The sequence below is a fragment of the Muscardinus avellanarius genome (genome assembly GCF_963383645.1).
Source record: "Muscardinus avellanarius genome assembly, chromosome: 6".
Taxonomy (NCBI): Eukaryota; Metazoa; Chordata; class Mammalia; order Rodentia; family Gliridae; genus Muscardinus; species Muscardinus avellanarius.
The window spans coordinates 25,458,629-25,480,404 of NC_137791.1; the positions used below are offsets into that span (position 1 = coordinate 25,458,629).

The 21,776-nt window shown below is 42.1% G+C and overlaps 1 protein-coding gene across 1 annotated transcript; it reads right to left on the reverse strand.

Annotated features, from left to right (window-relative positions):
- Nucleotides 1–12,444: 12,444 nt before the first annotated feature.
- On the reverse strand, nt 12,445–20,719 carry SFRP2 (secreted frizzled related protein 2; the record flags this gene model as incomplete). Its single annotated transcript, XM_080697727.1, has 3 exons — nt 12,445–12,749; nt 17,845–17,925; nt 20,218–20,719. The coding sequence occupies 3 exons, from the start codon at nt 20,717–20,719 to the stop codon at nt 12,445–12,447; spliced, it is 888 nt and encodes a 295-aa protein (XP_080553853.1).
- Between the last annotated feature and the right edge of the window lie 1,057 nt (nt 20,720–21,776).

Here is a 21,776-nt window from a genome sequence, read left to right on the forward strand (position 1 = left end):
AAATCTCGCTCTTAGAAGATGATCATTCCAAAAATGAACGCATAGTTTCTAATCTAGGAAAAAATATCCAACAGCAGGAATCTGACATTGAAGAAATATGGGCCCATTTTAAGAGCGCTAACCTAAGAATAATTGGAATAGAGGAGGGAAAAGAAAGTAATACCAAAGGGATCAACAATCTCTTCAAGGAAGTAATAGCAGAAAATTTTCCAAACATAGAGCAAGAGGTTGATACACAGATCCAGGAAACTTATAGAACTCCCTTTAGACAGGATCGGAGAAGAGGATCCCCACGCCACATAATTGTCAAAATGACCAATGTGGAAGCCAAGCAGAGAATCTTAAAGGCAACAAAAACAAAGGGCCAAGTGACATTCAGAGGCGAACCAATTAGAATCACTCCAGACTTCCCAAACCAAGTCATGAGAGCCAGAAGGGCTTGGAGGAACATATTCCAAACTCTGAAAGAAAACAACTTCCAGCCAAAAATTTCCTACCCAGCAAAACTTTCTATCAAATTAGATGGAGAAATAAGAAGCTTCCATGACAAACAGAAACTGAAGGAATTTATGTCTTCAAAACCAGCGCTAGAGAAAATACTCAAAGAGATTAACTACAAAGAAGAAATAGGGAGTTTGTATACTCTTCTGTTGCCTGTGCCATTGAAATCACATCCAAGAAATCACTGCCAATTTCATTGTGGTGAGGTTTTATGACCCAGATTTTCTTCTAAAAGTTTATAGTCTTAAGATTTATATTTAGGTCTTTTATCTATTTTGAGTTAATACTTGTATATGGGATTAGGTAAGGGTCCAATTTTATTCTTTTCCATGTAATTATTATGTTTCAACAATATTTAGTTAAAAGATTATTATTTCCACCACCAAATGTTCGTGGAAACCTTGTCAAAAATAACTTGATAATATAGGGAAGAATTTAGTTCTAGGCTTGTATTTAACTCCAATGGTTTATATATCTGCCTTTAGAACAGTACTACACTGTTTCAATTACTGTAGCTTTATATGGTTTGAAATCAGAAAATATATATCTTCTAGCTTTGTTCTTTTTCAAGATCGTTTTGGGTATCTAGAATCCATATTCCATATTAGGATAGATTTTTTTCTGAAAAATAAATATATAAATATATGATAGTTTCACCTAAAAAAATAGAAAAAAAATATTCTCTGGTAAGAAAGAAAGCAAAAAGAAATATTGAAATGTTATCTTTAAGTCATCAAAAACTTGGTATCAGACAAATGAAACTGTTATGTGAGATTATCATGTTTAATTTTGGATAAATTGCTATAATACTAGATGTCAACCACTAAGCCAAGCATGGGAAGGAGGGATGGGGAGGGAATGGGGTGGGGATCGGGTGGGGGCTGACTGGGCGATGTGTGCATGTATGTCTACAAAAGTTTGTATCCCACTATGATGTATGAATACAGTGCACCAATAAAAAATAAATTAAAAAAAAAAAAAAAAAAAAAAAAAAAAAAAAAAAAAAAAAAAAAATAAATAAAAAGAGAGCAATTGCTTTGTGGAATAATGGACAGAGGCACCAGGTTGTTCCAGCTCCTTCATCTCTAGGTTGTGTGTGTGTGTGTTTTGGGGGCGCTACTTCAGTAGGGGAACCTCTGGATAACCTCTTCCCGGGGCGGGGTCCTGTACTTCTTTATTTCTAGTTAGGGCAGAGGACTTGCTGGCATGGTTCCTGTATGTCAGGTTAACTATCAAGATCACATGATGCTTCTATTCCATCAAAGTTGTATTCTGATGAAAGAAAAGTCCGAATACTCTTATTTCACTTAACTTTCCTGATTTGTCTTCCTTAGGGACTTTGAAACCAGGTCAGCTACAGAAGCATCCATGATAGGACACCATTGCTTTTGCTCTACGGCGTACATTTCAGGCGTTACCTTTTCCTTCGCTTCCTGCTTGTGACAGTAGTTAAAACTTTTTTATAGTGCCTGCGAATGTCAGGTACTTTGCATATGTTTAATCCTAAAGACAACACTGTAGGATAGATTTGCTTTTATTACCCTATTTTACAAGGATGAACAAGGAACTTCTGGGCCATCCATTCTGCTTGGATCAATCCTAAAACCTCCCCTTTCCGAATTTGAATCTGCAGAATCTGGGAATCCCTTATCCCAGCCCCTGGCTGACTGTCTCTTCGCCAGGCTTCTTCACAGCCCAGTGATAATATACTTATGTTAAGCCTTTGTTCCCTTTGATATTTTTACCAGGCTGCTTAGTACTCAAGGTGCTGGTGTGTGTAGTGGTTCACCTCTTTTCCCATCCTGCAGAGAAATGTTCCAAGACCTCTGGTGGATATCCCAAGCCATACTAAGTAGCTGAGGCTGGCTTCGAACCTGTGCGATCCTCCTGTCTCAGCCTCCCAAGCACAGGGATTACAAGCGTGCGCCACCACACACCTTATATACAAGCACTGCAATATCTCTACAGCAGATCTGACAACTGAGATGGCTACTGAGTAACCAGTGGGTGGTTAGTGTATACGGAGTGGATACACTGGGCCAAGCAATGATTAACATCCTGCATAGGACACAGTAAATGGCATGAGATTTCATCATGCTACCCAGAGCAGTGCACATTTTAAAACTTATAAATTATTTATTGCTGGAATTTCCCATTTAATAATTTTATTGGCAGAGATACTGGGAATTAAATTCAGTGGCATTCTACCTCTGAGTTACATGCCTTGCTATTCCCATTAAAAAAAAATTTGAGCCAGGCATGTGGTGGCACATGCTTTTAATCCCAGCATTTCAGAGGCTGAGACAGGAGGATCGCGGTTCGCAGAAAGCCTCAGCTACTTAGTGAGGCCCTTTGCAACTCAGTGAGACCCTGTTTTAAAATAAAAAATAAGCCGGGCGTGGTGGCGCATGCTTGTAATCCCTGCGCTTGGGAGGTAGAGACAGAAGGATCGCGCAGGTTCGAAGCTAGCCGCTCACACTGGCTTAGGAGACCCTGTTTCCAAATAAAAATATAAAAATAGGTCTGGGAGTGTAGCCCGGAGGTAGAAGGGCTTCCAAGAACCCCAGTACCACCAAAAAATAAATAAATAAATAAATAAAATAAATAAATGAATAAAAAATAAATAAATTTAAAAATAGGGAAAAATTTGAAACAGGGCCTTGCCAAGTTGCTGAGTGTCTCATTAAATTTCTGAAGCTAGCCTCAAACCTGAGATCCTCCTGTCTCAACCTCCTAAGTACTAGCTAGGATTACAGGTGCCATTGCACCCAGATTCCTATTTAATATTTTCATACCACAGTTGACCACAGGGAACTGAAATAACAAAAGCAAACCCATGGATAATGGGTGACTATTATATGTCTCTGTCAGCCACCTCTTCTGATTGTCTCTTATTCTATTTTTTTTTTTTTTTTGTGGTACTGGAGATTGAACCTAGGGACATTCTACCTCTGAGCTACACCTCCAGACCTATTTTTTATTCTTTATTTTGAAACAGGGTCTCACTGAGTTGCAAATGGTTTCACTAAGTAGCTGAGGCTGTTTGCGAACCACCATCCTTCTGTCCCAGCCTCTCAGATGCTGGGATTACAAGCTGCATCTAGCACAGTGCATGCTCTGGAGCCAAATCACATTGGGAATGCTCTGCCCAGGCCTTCCTACTGGCGCGCGGAGGAGGAGTGAGGACTGGTGGCTTCCCTCAGCCCATCACCTGCAGAGGTTCCTCTGGGAGGGAGAGAGCGCTGTTGCACTGTGGCCACATTCTCCTTGTCTGTATTGCAGAATCATTGAGAGCTCTGCACATGGAGAAGGACTGCAAATCAGAGGCCTAAAATGTGCAGTTCAGAATGAGCATATACTACTTATTTTAAAATAAGCACGTACTACTCTTGTAGATGAGTATGTACTCTTCTATATGAGTATGTTATTATTTTATATATTACCTTTAATAATTTATTCTTATTTTGTAATGAGCATGCCACATGTAATGTCACAGGTCACCCACATATAATGATGTTTTGGTTAACAGTAGGCTGCATATACGACTATGCATAATAACCTACTGATGAATTTCTCAGAACATATTTCTGTTGTTATATGGTGTATGTCCGTACTTCTTATTTTTTAATCATTCCGTAGGAAAGGACACACTTTTGCTATCACGTAGCGTTGCTCTGGTGTAGTTGGGAGAAGGAAAAGAAGCACAAAGGGTAAAGTCGGGGCCACTTCCATTCTGCCTGTTTTTATCCTTGTATTCCATGAACACAATTTTTTTGTGTTTAGTCACATACCTGGCCAATATATATTATATTGCAAACAAGTATTGGAAATACAGTTGCTTTTTTTTTGTACTAGAGTTTGAACCCAAGAGCAATCTACCTCCGAGTTACACCCCCAGCCCTAATTTTTCTTTTAAACAGAGCTAAGCTGAGGCTGATCTTGAGTTTGCAATCTTTCTTTTTCAGCCTCTCTAGTGTTAAGTGTGTGCCACTATGCTAAGCTACAGCTGCTTTATAAATTTATTCTAGAAATGCAATAACCCCAGCACACCATGTAGTAGCTGGACTAGTGCATACATGGAAATAAAAATATTGTTTGGAAATATAATAAAAATGGAATATCAGTGTTTTGGGTTGTTTGTTATTGGTTTCACCTTTTCTTTGGAAAGGATTTCAAATATTTCAAGCTACTAAGTATTCATAAACAAAAATTTTATGCTGGGCATGCTGTCTGATTGTGGCTTTAAAAATTCAGTATTCAATTAAATTTAAATTAAATTTATATTCAATTTAAAAATTCAGTCTCAATTATCACACATTCTCACTGTGTGATTTAGGCCTTTGAACATCTGACATTTAAAAAAAATAATGGAGTTGAGATATAACTCCTTTATAAATTACTTGCATATATTTAATTTTTAGAGTAAACATATTTTGCTGGGTCTCAAAAGAAGGAAAATTTGGGAAGCCATCCTGGATACACTGGCTAGTGAGTAAATTAATGTGTCGTTAGACTTCGCTGGTTGAGACCTTCCTGAGGATCTTGTATCTATCATTCCAAGTGGCTGGAGTTTTGGGGATGACTTTAAGTAAACAATTCAAAGGTTGTGGTCCCCTGGCGTAAGTGTGTGCGGAGAACACTGTGCGGTCCCTTGCTTCTGCTGGGTTTCTGCAAAAAGAAAAAAAAAATCTCTACTTTTTCCTCTTGGTCAGTACTATGTCCACACTTTATGTATATGTTTAGGGAATTATTAGTAGTGAAATGAAATGGTAAAACCTCTTGGATATATGTCAACTTAGCAAAGAAACACGAAAGAAAATGGTCTGAGCTGGTAACCACAGCATGACAAATTTGATCATCTACTGCATTTGGGGTAGATTAGCTAAGGTTGATCTCTAAATGGTCTGGCACCTGGAAAGGAACTGACGAGGAGTCACTACCAATGGGACTGTGGGGATAAGTGGAGGAGCAGGCTTTGGAAGGTGGAGCTCAGCTTGGTTTAATGCCTGTTGTTTTTGTGGCATCTCCAGGTTCTGCAGACAGTTGTCCGGTTAGGAGACAAATGGAAAATCAAAGTTGAGGACGGAAAAGGATTTGTTGTTTGACAATGTTAAACTTCACAGAAATGAATAGTTGACCAGAAAGTCTGTAATGGGAGAACAGGAAGAGTTAAGAAGAGTCGGTGGTCATGACAATGGAAATTAGAGTTAAACTTGGCTTCAAGTCTCAATTATCGCACATTCTCACTGGGTGATTTAAGCCTTTGGAAATCTGACATTAAAAAAAAAAATAATGGAGTTGAGATCTAACTCCTTTACTATATAATTCAGTCTTTTAATGTTTATGATTCTGTGGTTTTTAGTACATTTAAAAATGGAGGAATCATCACCACTATCTGATTCCAGAACACTTTCATCATTCCTAAAACAAACCTCATATCCATTAGCAGTTCCACCCTATTTCCTTCTTCCTCTATCCCTTGGCAGCCACTCATCTACTTTCTGTCTCTTATGGTTTGTCTATAATGTGTATTACATATAAATAGAATCATATGATATGTGGACTTTGTGTCTTGCTTCTTAGCATAAAGCGTTCAAATTTCATCTGTGTTGTAGTATGCAATGACACTCCATCCTCTTTTTTGGTTGAATAATATTCCGTTATAGGAATAGACCACATTCTATCTCTCTACTCGTCAACTGATGGACTTTCGGCTTGTTTCCACTTTTGAGCTATTGTGAACAATTTATGTACAAGTGTTTTAGTGACCAATATATTTTCAGTTCTCTCAGTGTATATCTGTAAATGGCAGTTGCTGTTTGTATGGTAACTCTGTTTAAGATTTTGAACAACTGCCAAACTATTTTTCAACATAGTCTCATCATTTTCAACTCTACTGGCAACTTATGAGGGTTCTTACTTCATATCCTCACCAAGAGTTGTCATTATCTGGCCTTTTAATACTGGCTATTCTAGGATGTGAAGCAATATTTCATTGTAACTTTGTTTGGTATTTCCCCAATAACTAGTAATTGTGAACATTTTTGGTATAATTACTGGCCATTTAAAGATCTTCTTTAGAGAAGTGTCTATTCAGATTATTTGCCCATTTTTAACTGAGTCATTAGCCATGTTGTTGAATTTTAAGAGTTCTTTATATATTCAGGATAGCAGTACCATATTAGATGTATGCTTTGCAAATATTTCCTCTCATTCTACAGACTATCTTTTCATTTTTTGATAAAATATCTGAAATAGAAGCATTTTAGATTTATCTGTATTTTCTTTTGTTATATGCATTTGGGCATTATATCTAAACAACATTGCCTAATTCAAGGTCATGAAGATTTACTCATGTTTCTTTTGAGAGGTTTATAGTTTTAAGTTCTTAGATTTAGGTTATTGGTTCAGTTTGAGTTAATTTTATATGCAATGTGAGGAAGGGGTCTATTTTTTTTTGCATGTGTGTGTATATACATATCCTGGTAATATTTGTTGGAAGCAGTAGGCCCTTTTTCCTTTTGATATGCATTTTAGAACAAAGTTGTTCATGTTTACAAAAATGCTTACTGAGATATTGTTAGCAATTACATTAAGCTTACTGATCAGTCTGTGAAGAATTGACTTTTTTTTTTTTTTTTTTTGGTGGTACTGGGGTTCCTGGGAACTCTTCTACCTTTGGGCTACACTCCCAGACACCTTTTTTTATATTTTTATTTGGAAACAGGGTCTCTTAAGCCAGCAAGGCTGGCTTTGAACCTGGGTCTGGTCCTCTTGGGTCTGCCTCCCAAGCGCAGGGATTAGAAGCGTGCACCATCACGCCTGGCAAGAATTGACATCTTTATCATGTGAGTTTTCCAGTCTATGAATATAGTATGTCTGGAGGGACATAATATGTTATTTAGGTTATTTAGCTAGTCTTTTATGTCATTCACTAGGATTTTGCAATTTTCAATGTATATGGCTGATTCATGCATTGTTAGATTTATATTTAAGTATTTTCTTTCTTTGGAGTAATTGTAAATGGTATGGTATTTTTTTTTTTATCTCAGTTCTTACTTGTTTGTTAATATATATAAATACAATTGATTTTTCTTCTGGATCTTGTTTCCTGTGACCTTACAGAACTCATTAATTAGTTCTAGGAGTATTTTCTTTAGCTTCCTTGGGATTTTTGTAGGTAGATAATTATATCTGTCATTACGCAGTATTGTTTTATTTTCCTATTCAGTTTATGAGCTTTTTTTCTTATTTTATTTAACTGTCTAGATCTGATGCTGACATGAAGCATCAGAATGAAGTTGAGTGGAAGGAGTGGAGATCCTTGCTTTGTTCCAGATCTGAGGAGGAGCACGCTCAGCCATTTACCATTAAGTATGATTTTAACTGTGGTTTTATTGATGTTCTTTGAGGCTGAGAAAATTTCTCTCCATTCCTAGTTCTGCTGAGATACTTTATCATCAACTGTATATTAATTTTATAAAAATTTTTGTTAATTTATGATTATATGGATGCTCTTGTTTAATTTACTAATATGCAGGGTTACATTAATTTTTGTTTGTTTGTTTTTGTTTGTTTTGCAGTACCAGGGATGGAACCCAGGGGCATTCTACCTCAGAGCAATACCTCCAGACCTATTTTCTTGTTCTTTAGTTTTTGAAACAGGGACTCACTGAGTTGCGAGGGGCCTCACTAAGTAGCTGAGGCTGTTTGCGAATCGCAATCCTCTGGTCTTCACCTCCTGAATGCTGTGATTACAAGTGTGGGCCACCATTGCCTGGCTACATTGATTGGTTTTTAAATATTGAGCCAGCTGTGCATGCCTTCAATAAATCCAGCATGGGTGAGGTATAATATTCTTTTTATACATTGCTGGATTTGATTTTCTACTACTTTGTTGAGGACTTTTGTCTATAGTTTTCTCCTTTTTGTGCTATATTTTGTCTGGCTTAAATAAGAGAACAGTTCTAGCCTTATTAAGTAAGTTGGGAAGCATCCCCTCTTCTGTTTTCTGGACCAGATTGTATAATATTGGTGTTAAATCTTCCTTAAATATTCAATAGAATTCTCCAGTATGGGCCTGGTGACTTTGAATGTTAGTATCATTTTAAGTATGTGAATGCTTTAGTTTGGATCTGGAGAGTCTCCCATGGGCCCATGTGTTGAAGACTTGATCAACATGTGACATTCTTGGGAGGTGGTAGAACCTTTAGGGGTGAGGCCTGGAGGAAGGAAGATGGGTCATTAAAGGCATGCCCTGGACGGGGAATATAGGGACCCCAGCCACTTCCTGTCTTTCTCTTTTGCTTTCTGGTTGCCATCTGAACAGGTCTCTTTTGTTGTATACCTTTACCTGACGTTAAACTCAGTCTGAACCAAAACATTCTCTTTTCTACTCATGTTAACTACTCTTCTCTCTGTGCCATCTCTGGGGCATGTACACCCCTTTCTCTAACACAACATGTTGAGGTATCTGTTTGCATGCTTCTCCCCTGTATTGGATTATGAATTCTTTTGATCTATCCCTGTATCACTGGAGACTAGCACAGTCTCTAACCCTGCAATAAAGCTAAAGGAGGTCAGGGCTACAGTATCCAAGGCCTAGAACAGTGCTTGACTTTTGATATTTACTGAATGAACAAGCCATTGTCAATAACTGGTTCTCAGTAAGTATCTGCTGATTTAATGAAATAGTTTATAGTATGCAACATGTTTCATAGGCAAAAATTACACTGTTAATCATCCATCTGTGGTGGCTGCATAAGGATGACTAATGCCTGGATTTGCTTTTCAGGGTGACCCCTGCCCACCACTCATGAACATCGAAAACCTGATAGAAAACAAGACTCAAATGGTAAAAATCTAGAAAAAATTATTATTTGATGAATGAAAGAGAATAAGGAACAGAGGGTATTTCTAGATAAAACTGATCCCGTTTAATCCTATAAATTTCAATATATTGATTTGTTCATGTAGATAGTGCTTTTAGCTTTTTTGCAGCTAGGAAATGCTACTAAAAACTGTTATACATTTGTTATTGGGGAACAATTAATTTCTCAAGCTATTTATTAAAGGGAAGAGGAAAAACTGCCTAGAATACATAGTTTTCCTATCGATAAGCTGATCCCTTATTTTGGATGTTTTAAGTTTGTGAATGAGTCACAAATCATTTTTGAGAACTCAGAAATCCAATGTCCTGTTACTTGCTCTCTTCTTCCAATAATGGGTAGACATTCATGTTTTTAACTGCCTGCAAAAGAAACCTGACATTATAAAGAGTTACTAAGAATATAGTCATGACTATTTCAAGAATAGATAAGCCAGGTTTATTTGAACTGTCATGGTAAACAAAACAATACAATAAAATAAAAAATCAAAGAAAAAACTACCTGCTCTGCCCTAAATATGGTTCATTGGTTTTCACCCTCATCAAAGATGAGAATGAGAGGAAGAAGGTGGAGAGGCAGTCTTCAGATGGCTCAGTTTCTTCCAAGTGGCTTCATTCCATTACTTTTGGCACATTACGTGGTTTTTTCCCCCTCTTGATTCCTAATTCTCGATAAGGCAAATATTTGACTTACTGTTTCTTTTTCTTCTCTCTCTTTCTCTTAAAGTAAATTGATAAAATGCCATCAGATGAAGGCTTCATATAACTTGCTAGTTATAAATATGTAACTATAATTGTGGCTGTTATTTATTTTTCTTCATTCCCTCTATAAAGACAAGGAGCAATGTCCATGTCACTAGCACTCAGAATGGGGCCTGGCATGTTGCTCAATAAATATTTGCTCAAGTTCAATAGCTGAGTTCCATCATGCGTCTATAATCTACTCATAGGTTGATGAAGGGCAGAATTTGTCGTCTGAGAGGCCTGTGTTTCGGCATTGGCTTTGCCTTCTGTAGCTCCGCAGCCTAACCTCTCTGAGCCTGTCTTCTCAGGTGCCTAATAGGATCTCCATGAAGATTCTGTAGTAAGGAAATCCTATAGGGGAGCAGACAAGACAAGCTAAATGAGGAGATGGAGGGGGGAAGAAGCAAATTCTCTAAAATACACAATGTACTTAAATATATCGAAGCCAACCACTAAGCCAAGCAAGGGAAGGAGGGATAGGGGAGGAAATGGGGTGGGAATTGGGTAGGGGTTAAATCGGTGATGTGTACATGTATGTACACACAAGTTTTTTTATCCCAATATGATGTATGAATATAATTCACCAATAAAAAAAAAGATTCCGTAGTAAAATGAAGTGTTTGGATGGACATTGTTATGGTCTGAGTGTTTATGCGTCTCTCCAAAATTCACATGCTAAAATAAAATCCCCAATGACTTGTTATCAGGAGGTGGGGCCTTTAGGAGGTTGCTAGGTCATGATGGCAGAGCCTTCATGAGCGGGATTAACGCTGTTATAAAAGAGACCCCAAGGAGATTGTTCACTTTGTTGTGTGAAGACACAGCAAGAAAGCACCATTCTGAAGCAGCGAGTCCTCATCAGACACCAGATCCACTGGCTCCTTGATCTCAAACTTCCTAGCCTTCAGAACTATGAGAAAAAAAATTCTGTTGTTCATACATTATTTAAGATATTGTGTTGTAGAAGCCCACACAGACTAAGGCAAGAGTTTGGTGGCTGTCTGTCTGTCCCCTTACTGTCCTGTTGCTTTTGCACTATCTCCTCCTGAATCACTCCAATCATGGCCTCTTTTACGAGAGGCAGAGCTTATGAGGGGAAAGGAATCACCATTTTTGCAATGGCTGTTCTTTTTTTCAGGAAATGAAAAGCACAAGTGTAAAGCGCATGGACCTTAAGTTGAGAGCAGCATTGCCACATGGCTGCAGCTGAACCTCTGGGAAGGGACAAAAGAAGCATTCAAGTCTCTGCTCCCTGCAGGGCCAGCAGTGGTGCAGTGAGCAAGAGACAGAATCATGAAGTGGGAGGGTGGGGGATGTACGGGAAACACTTGAGAAGCAGATAACTTCAAGCTGCTGGAGGGCTGGACCTCCTGAGAAGGGTGTGAGCGCTCATGCGTAGCTCCCTCTTGGCCCTTGCTACTGAAAAGACAAGGCGGAAGACAAAGAGTAGGTAAAACAGGATGTAAAGTTTATATACAAGAATATAATGTTTATCTGAGATATTTACAGTGTTGGTAAAAGCAATATTTTTACAACTTTTTCAGGTAAACTACTATGTATATTACAAATAAGCTGTAATGGCTTAATTTGCAAAAAATTAAGTAAAATGTTTCAAACAAGGCTTGAAATACTGAAGTCAATTATAGGATTTGCTTACTTTGCCTTTTATTTGAAGAGATCGTGCTATGAATAATGGTTAACGAGCTTTTCATAAATGGAAGTTCTGTGCTTGGAATGCGATACATCCAACAGTCTAGTTCCCAGGGAAGGGGTAAAATGACAAATGAATTGTTAAGACTTAGACACTGAGTCTTGGGCTGGAGCTGAGGAAGATGTCGAGATAACAGCCAGCTTTATCTCAACAAAGTGTGAGCCACTGGTTTAGACCACAGAGAAAAATGAAGCAACCTGCATGTTAAGGTGCCCTCAGTTGTAAGTAAAAATCAGCTGATTCGCACCAAACAGGGGCGGGAAGGGGGATCAGATCCAACTCACAGTCGCACTTACTCAAAAACTAGCCTTAAGATGAGTTATTTTAAAACTTCATAAAAATAGTCATAATTTTATTAGTGTGAATAGTTCTACAAGATTCAGGTGGGTATTTGCTTTTGCTTTATGTGAAAACAGCTATCCATTCCTGAGGCCTCCTAGGGCCTTATAACTCAGGAAGTGCTTGGGGTGCGGAGGTGCAAAAGGCAGGGTGCGGCCGCTCCAAGCTGTGCTTGGGAGACCGGAACTGAAGGACCCGGAACTGAAATGGCCAGCCGGGCTCTGGAGGTGGCCGGTCCCGAACCCTGAGGACCCGACCGGAACTAGCACTGCAGCTTGCGGATGCTGCGGGAGATGCGCTTGAACTCTCTCTGCCCCTTTTGCCACCGCTTCACCGAGGTGATCACCAGCTCCCCGCCCTGTTTCTGTCCCATGACGAGATAGGGCGCGTTGATGTCGTTCATCTCCTCGCAGGTGCACTGCAGGCTGTCTTTGAGCCACAACACCGACTTCTTGAGGTCCCTTTCGGACACACCGTTCAGCTTATAAATGGTCTTGCTCTTGGTCTCCAGGATGATTTTGGTGTCTCGGTTGATGTAGGTTATCTCCTTGACTTTTATTTTCAGCGCTACGAAGACATAAGGGGGCAGGAAGAATGGCATCAGTTACAAGGAGAAAATATAGCATCTACACTTGGAACTTTCTGCCCTACTGGACACGTGTGGACTAGGCCTACAGAAGGGAAGATACGGGACTACTGAGACAGGCTGGGGGGCTGCAGGTAGGGGGTTGAGAGCTGGGGACAGCAAGTGGCTCCATTTCTCGAACCTCAGAGCATTTGTCAGGCACTTTGTTTCAAATCAGCCATTCTTTGAAAACGCTTTCTCTTTGCAGGACTCAATTAACTTTTCCTCTGGTTTCCTCATCCTTGTGTTTGTGAGTAGGTTGCATGTGGTTCATGCTCGACCCAACAAATGACTTCCCCTATTGGAAACTTCAGCATGAAAAGAAATGCCTGACTCGTAGGTGAAACATGATCCTTCGGTGGCCATAAACTTTAAACTCAATTTATTATGTCAGAGAGGTTTTTGGACAAACCTGTAAGAAATTGTATCACACAATCATTGTTTTCTAAAGAACAGATTACAGGGAAGGAGAATTGATCTCGCAGCTGCATTTGATTTGGTAAAGTAACTAGGAGAAAAAATTTGCAAGACTCTTTTTTTAAGAGCACAACATGTTTAGCCATAAAAGTGTTTTTCTGAAGACCTCATCCTCATATGCTCTCATTTGCCTGTCCAAGGCCAAAACATTTACAGATCATATATGTACTGTTTCCAAAATGTATATGTATACTTATTAGAATGTGAAGACCAAAAGTAAGTGGTTTACTATAAGAGACACATTTTATAGTTGGGAAGGAAAACCCTACAAACATACATGCTGGGATTAAATTTCAGGACTCCATGAAGGCAGGAAAAGGATAGAATTTTAAGGTCGGAAGGGGTCGTCCTGTTAAAATCTCTCCTCAGAGCATGAAGAATCTGAAATGCAGAGACGCTTAGTGACTTGCACCAGGTCACCCTTGTTAGGTTGTGTTCTAGCTTCTTCTAATACTCACAACTCGTCCCCAAACTGTCTGTAACACCACTGTGTTCTCTCGAGGCACCATAAAACTCCTCCTCCTGGTTGGAGCATTCATTTGCCCAGTCTTAGGACACACTGGTGCCTCTGACAGCTGTTCTATAGTATAGATGACGTGCAAGTATGACTTCCTGACTTTGATGAGGTTTAATGCATTGTTTAAGTTAATAATAGAGGAAGAGCTTTCTCTGTGTGCTTATAACTCTTTGAGGGTTTCTCTTTCTATTTTTTGTTTATTTGTTTGTTATTGTAGAACTGCAGATTGAACCCAGAGGCATTCTACCTCTGAACTACACCCCAGCCCTTTTAATTTTTTTTGTTTTGAAACAGGGTTATACTAGGTTTCCGAGAGTCTTCACTAAGTTGCTGAGGCTGTCCTTGAATCTGCGATCGTCCTGTATCAGCCTCCCAAATACTGGAGTTACAGGTGTGTGTCACCACACCTGAATTCTCTATTTTTAAATCTCAGTCAGGGAATTTGACTTGAGTATGACTTTGGCTAACCAGGAAATGAAAGACACTGAAATTGTAAATCAAGGGTGCTATGACTTGGTCAACCAGGGTTTTGTCTGATCTGATAGGCATCTGAACCACAGTGCCGAATTCTCATGAAGTAAGCCACGTGGAGATGTCACCTGTTCTGGTGTCTTCTGCAGAGGGATGGGAGGACTGAAAGATCCTACCATGGTGTGTGGGATGAACTGATTACACATACCTAGGAGCCTGATCTCTAGCACAGATGAGGTGTGTGCAGGATTTCACTTGGTCAAATGAAACATCCTAGAGCTGGCGCATCAGAAAAATCATCATGTTCAGCCAAAAGGTGATTCATTACACACCATCCTCTAGTTCTCAAACGGACTTGGCAAACATGTGCCATGGGAAAACATTAGGGATTTCTTCTTGGATTTTTAGCTGCGACCAAACAGGGAATCAAAGCCCCAAAATAACTGCAGGGTGATGACACTACCTGACCCAAAGGTATTGTGGTAGCCGGGCGTGGTGGCTCACGCTTGTAATCCCAGCATTTGGGAGGCTGAGACCAGAGGATCATGGTTCACGGACAGCCTCAGCTACTTAGTGAAGCCCTCTGCAGCTCAGTGAGACCCTGTTTCAAAATAAAGAATAAAAAAATAAGCAGGGGGTGTAGCCCGGAGGTCAAATGCCCCTGGGTTCCATCCCCAGACCCGCAAAAAAAAAAAAAAAAAAAAAAAGAAAGGTATCGTGGAGACATCAGGCAGCTCTGATTCATTCACCGGTGTCCACACCACTGAAGTAAGGAGGGGTCTACATTTCTCTTGTGTTTAAGTGATGCAGTGGAGAAGAGTGTTATGCATTTCCAGATGATTCAAGCTAAAGAAATCAAATTGCTATGCTTGTTCCTCACCTATTACTTCCTAAAGATCAGAGCCAACATGGAATATTGTTTATGAACCAAAAGTATATGATGCACTTCCTGAAATTCAGCTTCATTAGCCCTGTATGGGTCAAAAGGAGAGTGGAGAAATAGGAGACAAAGCTCAGAGGTATCTGCACACGTGATACCTTACCTGTGCCGACTCCCATGTTGTTTTGGAAGGACTTGTCTCTCTAAGGAGACAGGGCACTCACACACCGATTTCTGACTCAGACCTTGACAGGACATTCTTAGAAATGGGGTGTTCTGTAAGCCACAAAGCAAGCAAGTAACGTGTATGTGTATTTCTCCTAAATTCAACCATTTTACAGTCCCATGAAAGTTGGGAGGAAGGGAGGGGGGAGGAGAGAAAGAGAGATCTTATATGTTGTGCAAAGGACTTAAGCTGCTAGAAGAAAATGATATTTTATAGATACTTAAATATGAGTTAAATTAAAATGGTATTTATCTCTCTTGCCCTTAATCAAATCTTAGAGCACGGAGGCTAAGAACCGTGTTTTGGTAAGGATCAGCTGGTTTGCACTTATCTGCCACTAAAGTGCCCGGCCCCCACAGAGTCTGAGATGTGTCTATGTTTGCATACAGACATTCGAAACCCCATCAGCTCCTCTTGCGTCTCTTTCTGATGGGCAGGGTGAGGGCCTGAGCTACCTTTTTTCTTTCCCTTAACAGTGTGAAGCCTTTCCTAACGCCAGGCTGTGGTGATTCGGGGGCCAGCCAAGGGTGAACCTAGGGCACTTCTGGAAAGGACTGGAGGTGACAAAGAGCAGTGACCGGGTTGTGTTCAGAGCTCAGGGGCCTGGCTGCAGATGAGGTTTGGGGATGGCAAGGTAGGAAAGTGGAAGACTCAGCTGTGGAAGTTGTGGGGAATGGTCCCTCTCAGTCTCAAGGATTTTTTTTTTTTTTTTTTGCGGTATTGGGGATGGAACCCAGGGGCATTCTACCTCTGAGCTACACCCTTAACCCTATTTTTAAAATTCTATTTTGAAACAGAGTCTCTCTGAGTTGCAAAGTACCTCACTCAACAGAAGCTGAAACTCCCTGAACTGCATCCTCTTGTCTCAGCCTCCCAAATGCTGTGATTACAAGCATGCGCTCCCACATCCAGCTAGTCTCAAGGATATGAGTAGCTACAAATGTTAATATGGATCACCCATTCTTTTTTTTTTTTTTCATTTTTCTTTTGGTACTAGGGATTGAACATGGGGGCATTCTACCTCCAAGCTACACCCCCAGCCCTATTTTTATTCTTTATTTTGAAACAGGGTCTCACTATGTTGCAGCGTGTCTCACTAAGTAGCTGAAGCTGTCCGCAAACCTGGATCCTTCTGTCTCAGCCTCACAAGTACTGGGATTACAAGAGTGAGCCACCATACCTGGCTGGCCCATTCTTGATATATCTATTTACAAGTCATGTCACACTCCTGCCTGACTAAATACTTTAAAGGGATGCCAGCTCCTTTAGTTCAACAAAAGGTGCCTGCCCTTGGAACAGGGTAAAGTAGCAGTGCCTCAGGAGTAGGGTGCCTCTCTTGGCCTCCCCCAGCTCTGATTTCTCATGATTGTGCATCCAGCCCCCCCCTCCCCCAGCCTACAAATGTAGGTCCGAGGACTGTCATTGGAAGGAGGTTCCTGTGCAGTTCTTTGTAGATAAGTCTCCAATTTTTTTCCCCTTATACAGGGAGTGTTATGCTTTGTGGAACTTTGACGACATCTCACACGTTTTTTTTTTTTTTTCCCTTTTTTTTTAACTGTCCTGAGCACCTGTCCTTGTGGCATCTTTCATGTATATTGCTATATTCTAATCTTCTCCATATTTCTTCTAACTAATTGCAAAAAAGTGGCAAAAGTGCCTATGCTTATTCATAAAAGCTTTTCAAAAACTTCTCTTAGAAAGGATTTTTAATGAGATAAGAGAATGTCAGGCTTGAGGCCAGCCTGGGCAACTTAGACCCTGTTTCAGAATAATAAATAAGGCTGGAGGTGTAGGTAGCTCAGAGGTAGAACACCCCTGGGTTTAATCCCTAGTACTAAAAGAGAAGGATTTTAAGATGGTGATTCAAGATTATACAAAAGTCTACTAGTTGTTTTCTCAGAAAATCAGTCTTCTTTTTAAATTTAAAGACCCCCCTCCGCCACAAATGATTAGCTATGCCTTGGATATGTTCACTAATGGTGGGGCACCAAGGAGCAAGTGACGATGGATTATAAGTAAAGTAAAAATACTCTTATTTGATCTCATGGTAAAGTTTCACTTGTGGCCAATTTAAAGCCTCAGTTTGTTTTGCTAGGGTCAATATCTGCATTCTCATCCCTGATACACGTTAAGGGACGGGAAGAGAAATGGTCGGGATTATTCTTGTTGGCACAAAAAAGTGAAAATGAGATTTAAATATGTGCCATTGTACATTGACAATTTGAATAATTCTCATTATTTGATGATTGCTTAAGAGAACAGTGACTCTCACCTGAAAAGATAGAGCCTAACATATGACTGTAATGTAAGAAGGAAACTAAGGGCGATTTAGATGATTTTGGGAAACAGGAGCTGTGTTGGCATTTCACCCAACCATTAGACATGCCTTAAGGATTTGTACTTTCAGGTTTTACGGGTAGATAAGACTTTTGAATGCTAACTCTGTTTGTGCTGGTGATTACTTACCAAAGTCATTTTTACAAAGAGTTTCCATTATGTCGTTGTCATCTTCATTTTTATTTTTGCAGGCTTCACATACCTTTGGAGCTAGAAATGTGAGAAACAGTCTTTATTAAGTTTGCTCTAAAAGCGAACAGCAGGTGGCATTTGTAAACAACCCAGAGGGCCTCTCCAGCAAGAGCAGCCCTTGTCCTCTAGGACCCCTGCTTCTGCCGCCTCCATAAAAGTCCTCTTTGCTTCTCATTTCTGGCTGGACAATATGAGGATGCCAATGTGTTGAATTTAATAAAGGATGACCTCCCAATATAAAGGAAGTCGTGAGCACAGTGTTCAGGGGCGTGTAGCTAGCTAACTTGGCAGGTTGCAGCTTTTCTGCTCTATGGGATAAATTCAGTATGAAAAAGTTGTTCCCAAAGTCTAAGGAGAGCGCACCAAAGAACCAGATATCCTTGAGGGATTTGAAAAAACTGGTAACCATAAAGTATAGCTCACAGCTTGATTTTTTCAGCTCCAGGGCACCAGGGGAACCCCTTCAGTGCAGCTCAGCACCAAGTCTCAGGGGAGCCATTTCAAGATATTTTCAAGTCTGTGCTGGGAGGGGTGGCTAGTGTTGTGTTCTAAGGACCACAGATGGGCTGTTTCCACCTTGAAATCTCATCCCACTAATTACAGCAGCCTGCTGCCTTTGGTTCTGTTTCTTGTGCTTTCTGCCAAGTTTGTGTTTGAGTTAGGGAGCATTTACTTCATTATTGCTACCTACCTGGTCCTTAGTACCACAGGTTTGCCTTACCCCTTTTTATTTAAAATTTTCAAAACAAACTTGTTCCGGAAGCCAAACATGAAGCAAATCTATGAGGACTGACCAAACCTAGGAATTTTGTGTGCTTGCATAAATATAAAAAACCTATTAAAGAAAGTCTGCTTTCTTGGGAAATGAAAGAGGAGGCAGAGGAGGAGGAGGAGGAGGAGGAGGAGGAGGAGGAGGAGGAGGAGGAGGAAGAGGAGGAGGAGGAGGAGGAAGAGGCAGACAGGAAACATTCTTTTTCTCTCATTTATAAATGTGCTAATGCTGTCTTTAAAGTTTAGGCAAAATTAGATTTTCACAAATATGGAATGGAACTTTCACAAGAAAAAGCTTTATGTGACTTAGAAGAGTTACTTATCAAATCCATCCAAAAAATCATAAAGAACTAATTTTGAAGAGTATAAACTTTTATTCTGAATCAGGAAAATAACTGTTTGGAAATAAATACAGTGTATATGATGTTAGTGTGGATAGTGGAAAGAAACAACAACAACAAAGCAATCCACACCAAAAGGGCCTAAATTCCCTTCACCCAACCCTAACAAAACATTTCCAATCAGGGGCTCTCAGTATATAAAATGTTACTAACCTGTATTGGTTAGTCCATGGTATATGTTGGGCAAATGTTTAAAAAATGCCAAACATTTGCAATAAATTAGAAATTTAACCCATAAGATGATTGCAAACTTATGGTGCCTGCCAGGAAAGATTGCTAAACAACTTTGCATTTTCTTTAACTAATGATGTCTGTAGTTACACAATTAGAGACTGAAAGGGAGACACTGGTGAAGCCCTGAAAGGGATTAGGAAGCCCCCTTTCTATCCCAGGGGGACCTAAATCAGCCCAGACACATTGTATACGTTTCCCTTTCAGGAAGACTATGGAGAGCCCATGAGGTTTTCATTGCTTTGATGGTTTTTGCCCAGGGACTCCCCTCTGTTTTCTAAAAACTTGGGAAACTCTTTTGCATGATTTTCTCCAGTTAATTAAAACCACTCCTAAGATAAAAGTTGATAGCGATAAAGATGATTCCCGGGGATTCCATCTGTGCCCTCTTCCTCAAACACCTGGGAAGTTAAAAACCAGTACTCAAATTTCCACGCATTCCGAGCCAGTCCTGGTCTCTCCAAAACCTAAGTTGGCAAAGGACGAAAAATGGCTTAAAAGGTCATCTGTCTGTGCACCTTGGCTATCTGGCCTGTACAGGAAATGTTCCTGGGACTAGCATCCTGCCCAGTGGTCAGGACAGGGGGAGCCAGTGTGACCGAGGCGCCTGGCCAGGGCGCTCGCTCCCAACCCCACACAAGGCCACTTCGGAGGCTCTCGGGAGTGCGGCAGGGGTTGTGTACAAAGAAAAGCCGCCTTTCAATTTTTAAGTCTTAACTGTGCCCACATAGGTAACTGGTATAGTTCGGGGGAAGGGGACTAGAGACGAGTTCTGTCGAGACAGACAAGGGCGGGGAGAGCTTCTGTCCTCCCCAGGGCTGGCACCTCAGCCGGGCGTCCTGGGGTGCGGGATCCCGCGGGAGCCCTTAGCCAAGCAGGGGGGGACGAATTAAAAGGGAAGCCCTACCTTCCTCGGTGGCCGGCAGGAGGTGGTCGCTGCTGGCGAGAGGGATGCAGAGGTCGTTGTCCTGGGGGAACCGGTCGCACTCGAGCATGTCCGGCCAGGGGAAGCCGAAGGCCGACATGACCGGGGCGCAGCGGTCTTTCACCTGCACGCAGAGCGAGTGGCACGGCTGGATGGTCTCGTCCAGGTCGTCCAGGCAGACGGGGGCAAACAGCGAGCACAGAAACTTCTTGGTGTCCGGGTGGCACTGCTTCATGACCAGCGGGATCCAGGCGCCCGCCTGCTCCAGCACCTCCTTCATGGTCTCGTGGCCCAGCAGGTTGGGCAGCCGCATGTTCTGGTACTCGATACCGTGGCACAGCTGCAGGTTGGCCGGGATGGGCTTGCAGTTGCTGCGCTTGTAGGAGAAGTCGGGCTGGCCGAAGAGGAAGAGCCCGCGCGCCGAGCCCAGGCAGCAGTGCGAGGCGAGGACGAGCAGCAGCAGCGAGCCGGGGCCCTGCGGCATGGTGGGCGCGCGACCCCCGGGGGGCGGCGGGGCCGAGCCGGGGAAGCGCGAGGCGGCGGGGCCGAGCTCCTCCGGGCGGCCCGCTCTGCTCGGCGCCGCTCTGGGGCTAGGAAGGCCGGCGGCGGGGCGCTGCAAGCCCGCGCTCAGCTCCGGGGGGCTCCGACCCGGGGGAGCAGATGGAGCCGCAGCTGGGGCGCAGCCAGAGTTTGCTTGGCCTTTTTTATGCAAATCTGGAGGTGGGGGGGGAGCTAGGAGGAGCCAGTGCAGAGTAATTCGAGGAGGGCTGGTCACTACTTTCTTGGTTTGGTTTTCCGTTGAGAATGGCCCTCCTGCGCTCGATGGCAGGGAATTCTGGCTGCGCCCCCTCCCCAGATGCTGCTGCGCGCGCTCTGCGATGGTTTTAAACAACAATCAAACGCGCCTGGCCGCGGCGCCCCACGGAGCGGGAGCGGGGCGCACGGGGGCCGGGGGCTGGCGGCCGCGCGGCCAGGCTCAGGCTGGGGCTCAGACCCCGCGCCGCCCTGCTCGGGGTCGCGCGCCCCGGCATTGCGCGGCGGAACTGCGCCCCCCGGGGCTAGCCTCCAACCTGCAGCCTCCGGGCGCTCGCGCCCGAGACGCCCCGGCGAGCTTCCTTTCCTACTAAATCTCGTGCCAAAGTTCAGCAGTGTGGCTCAGGCGTTGTGCCCCCCTCCCCACGCCTCAGGAAGGAAATCTGAATTAAAGCTTTTACACGGAAAACGAAATAACACAACGGCGTTTTCTGTTGGGTTTTCGAGAGGGGTTTGTCGTTGTAGAAACAAATTTGCGGGGTCTCATTAGAACGATAACAGGATGCCCACCCTTTCCCCTTTTTGGAAGAGAGATTTTGCCCCTTTAAGTGAAAGGGATAACTCAATGTTCGAAGGCTTCTAGAGTCTCAGCTCAGACCGGTTCTTACAGCAGGGGACTCGGGAGGGTCTCTGAAGGGCCGGGGGCACAGTCGGGGAAGACTGGTGGGAGACAGGCAGGCTGGCGAGGAGAGGAGAGAGGTCCGCGAGGGCTCAGCGTGGCGGTGGCG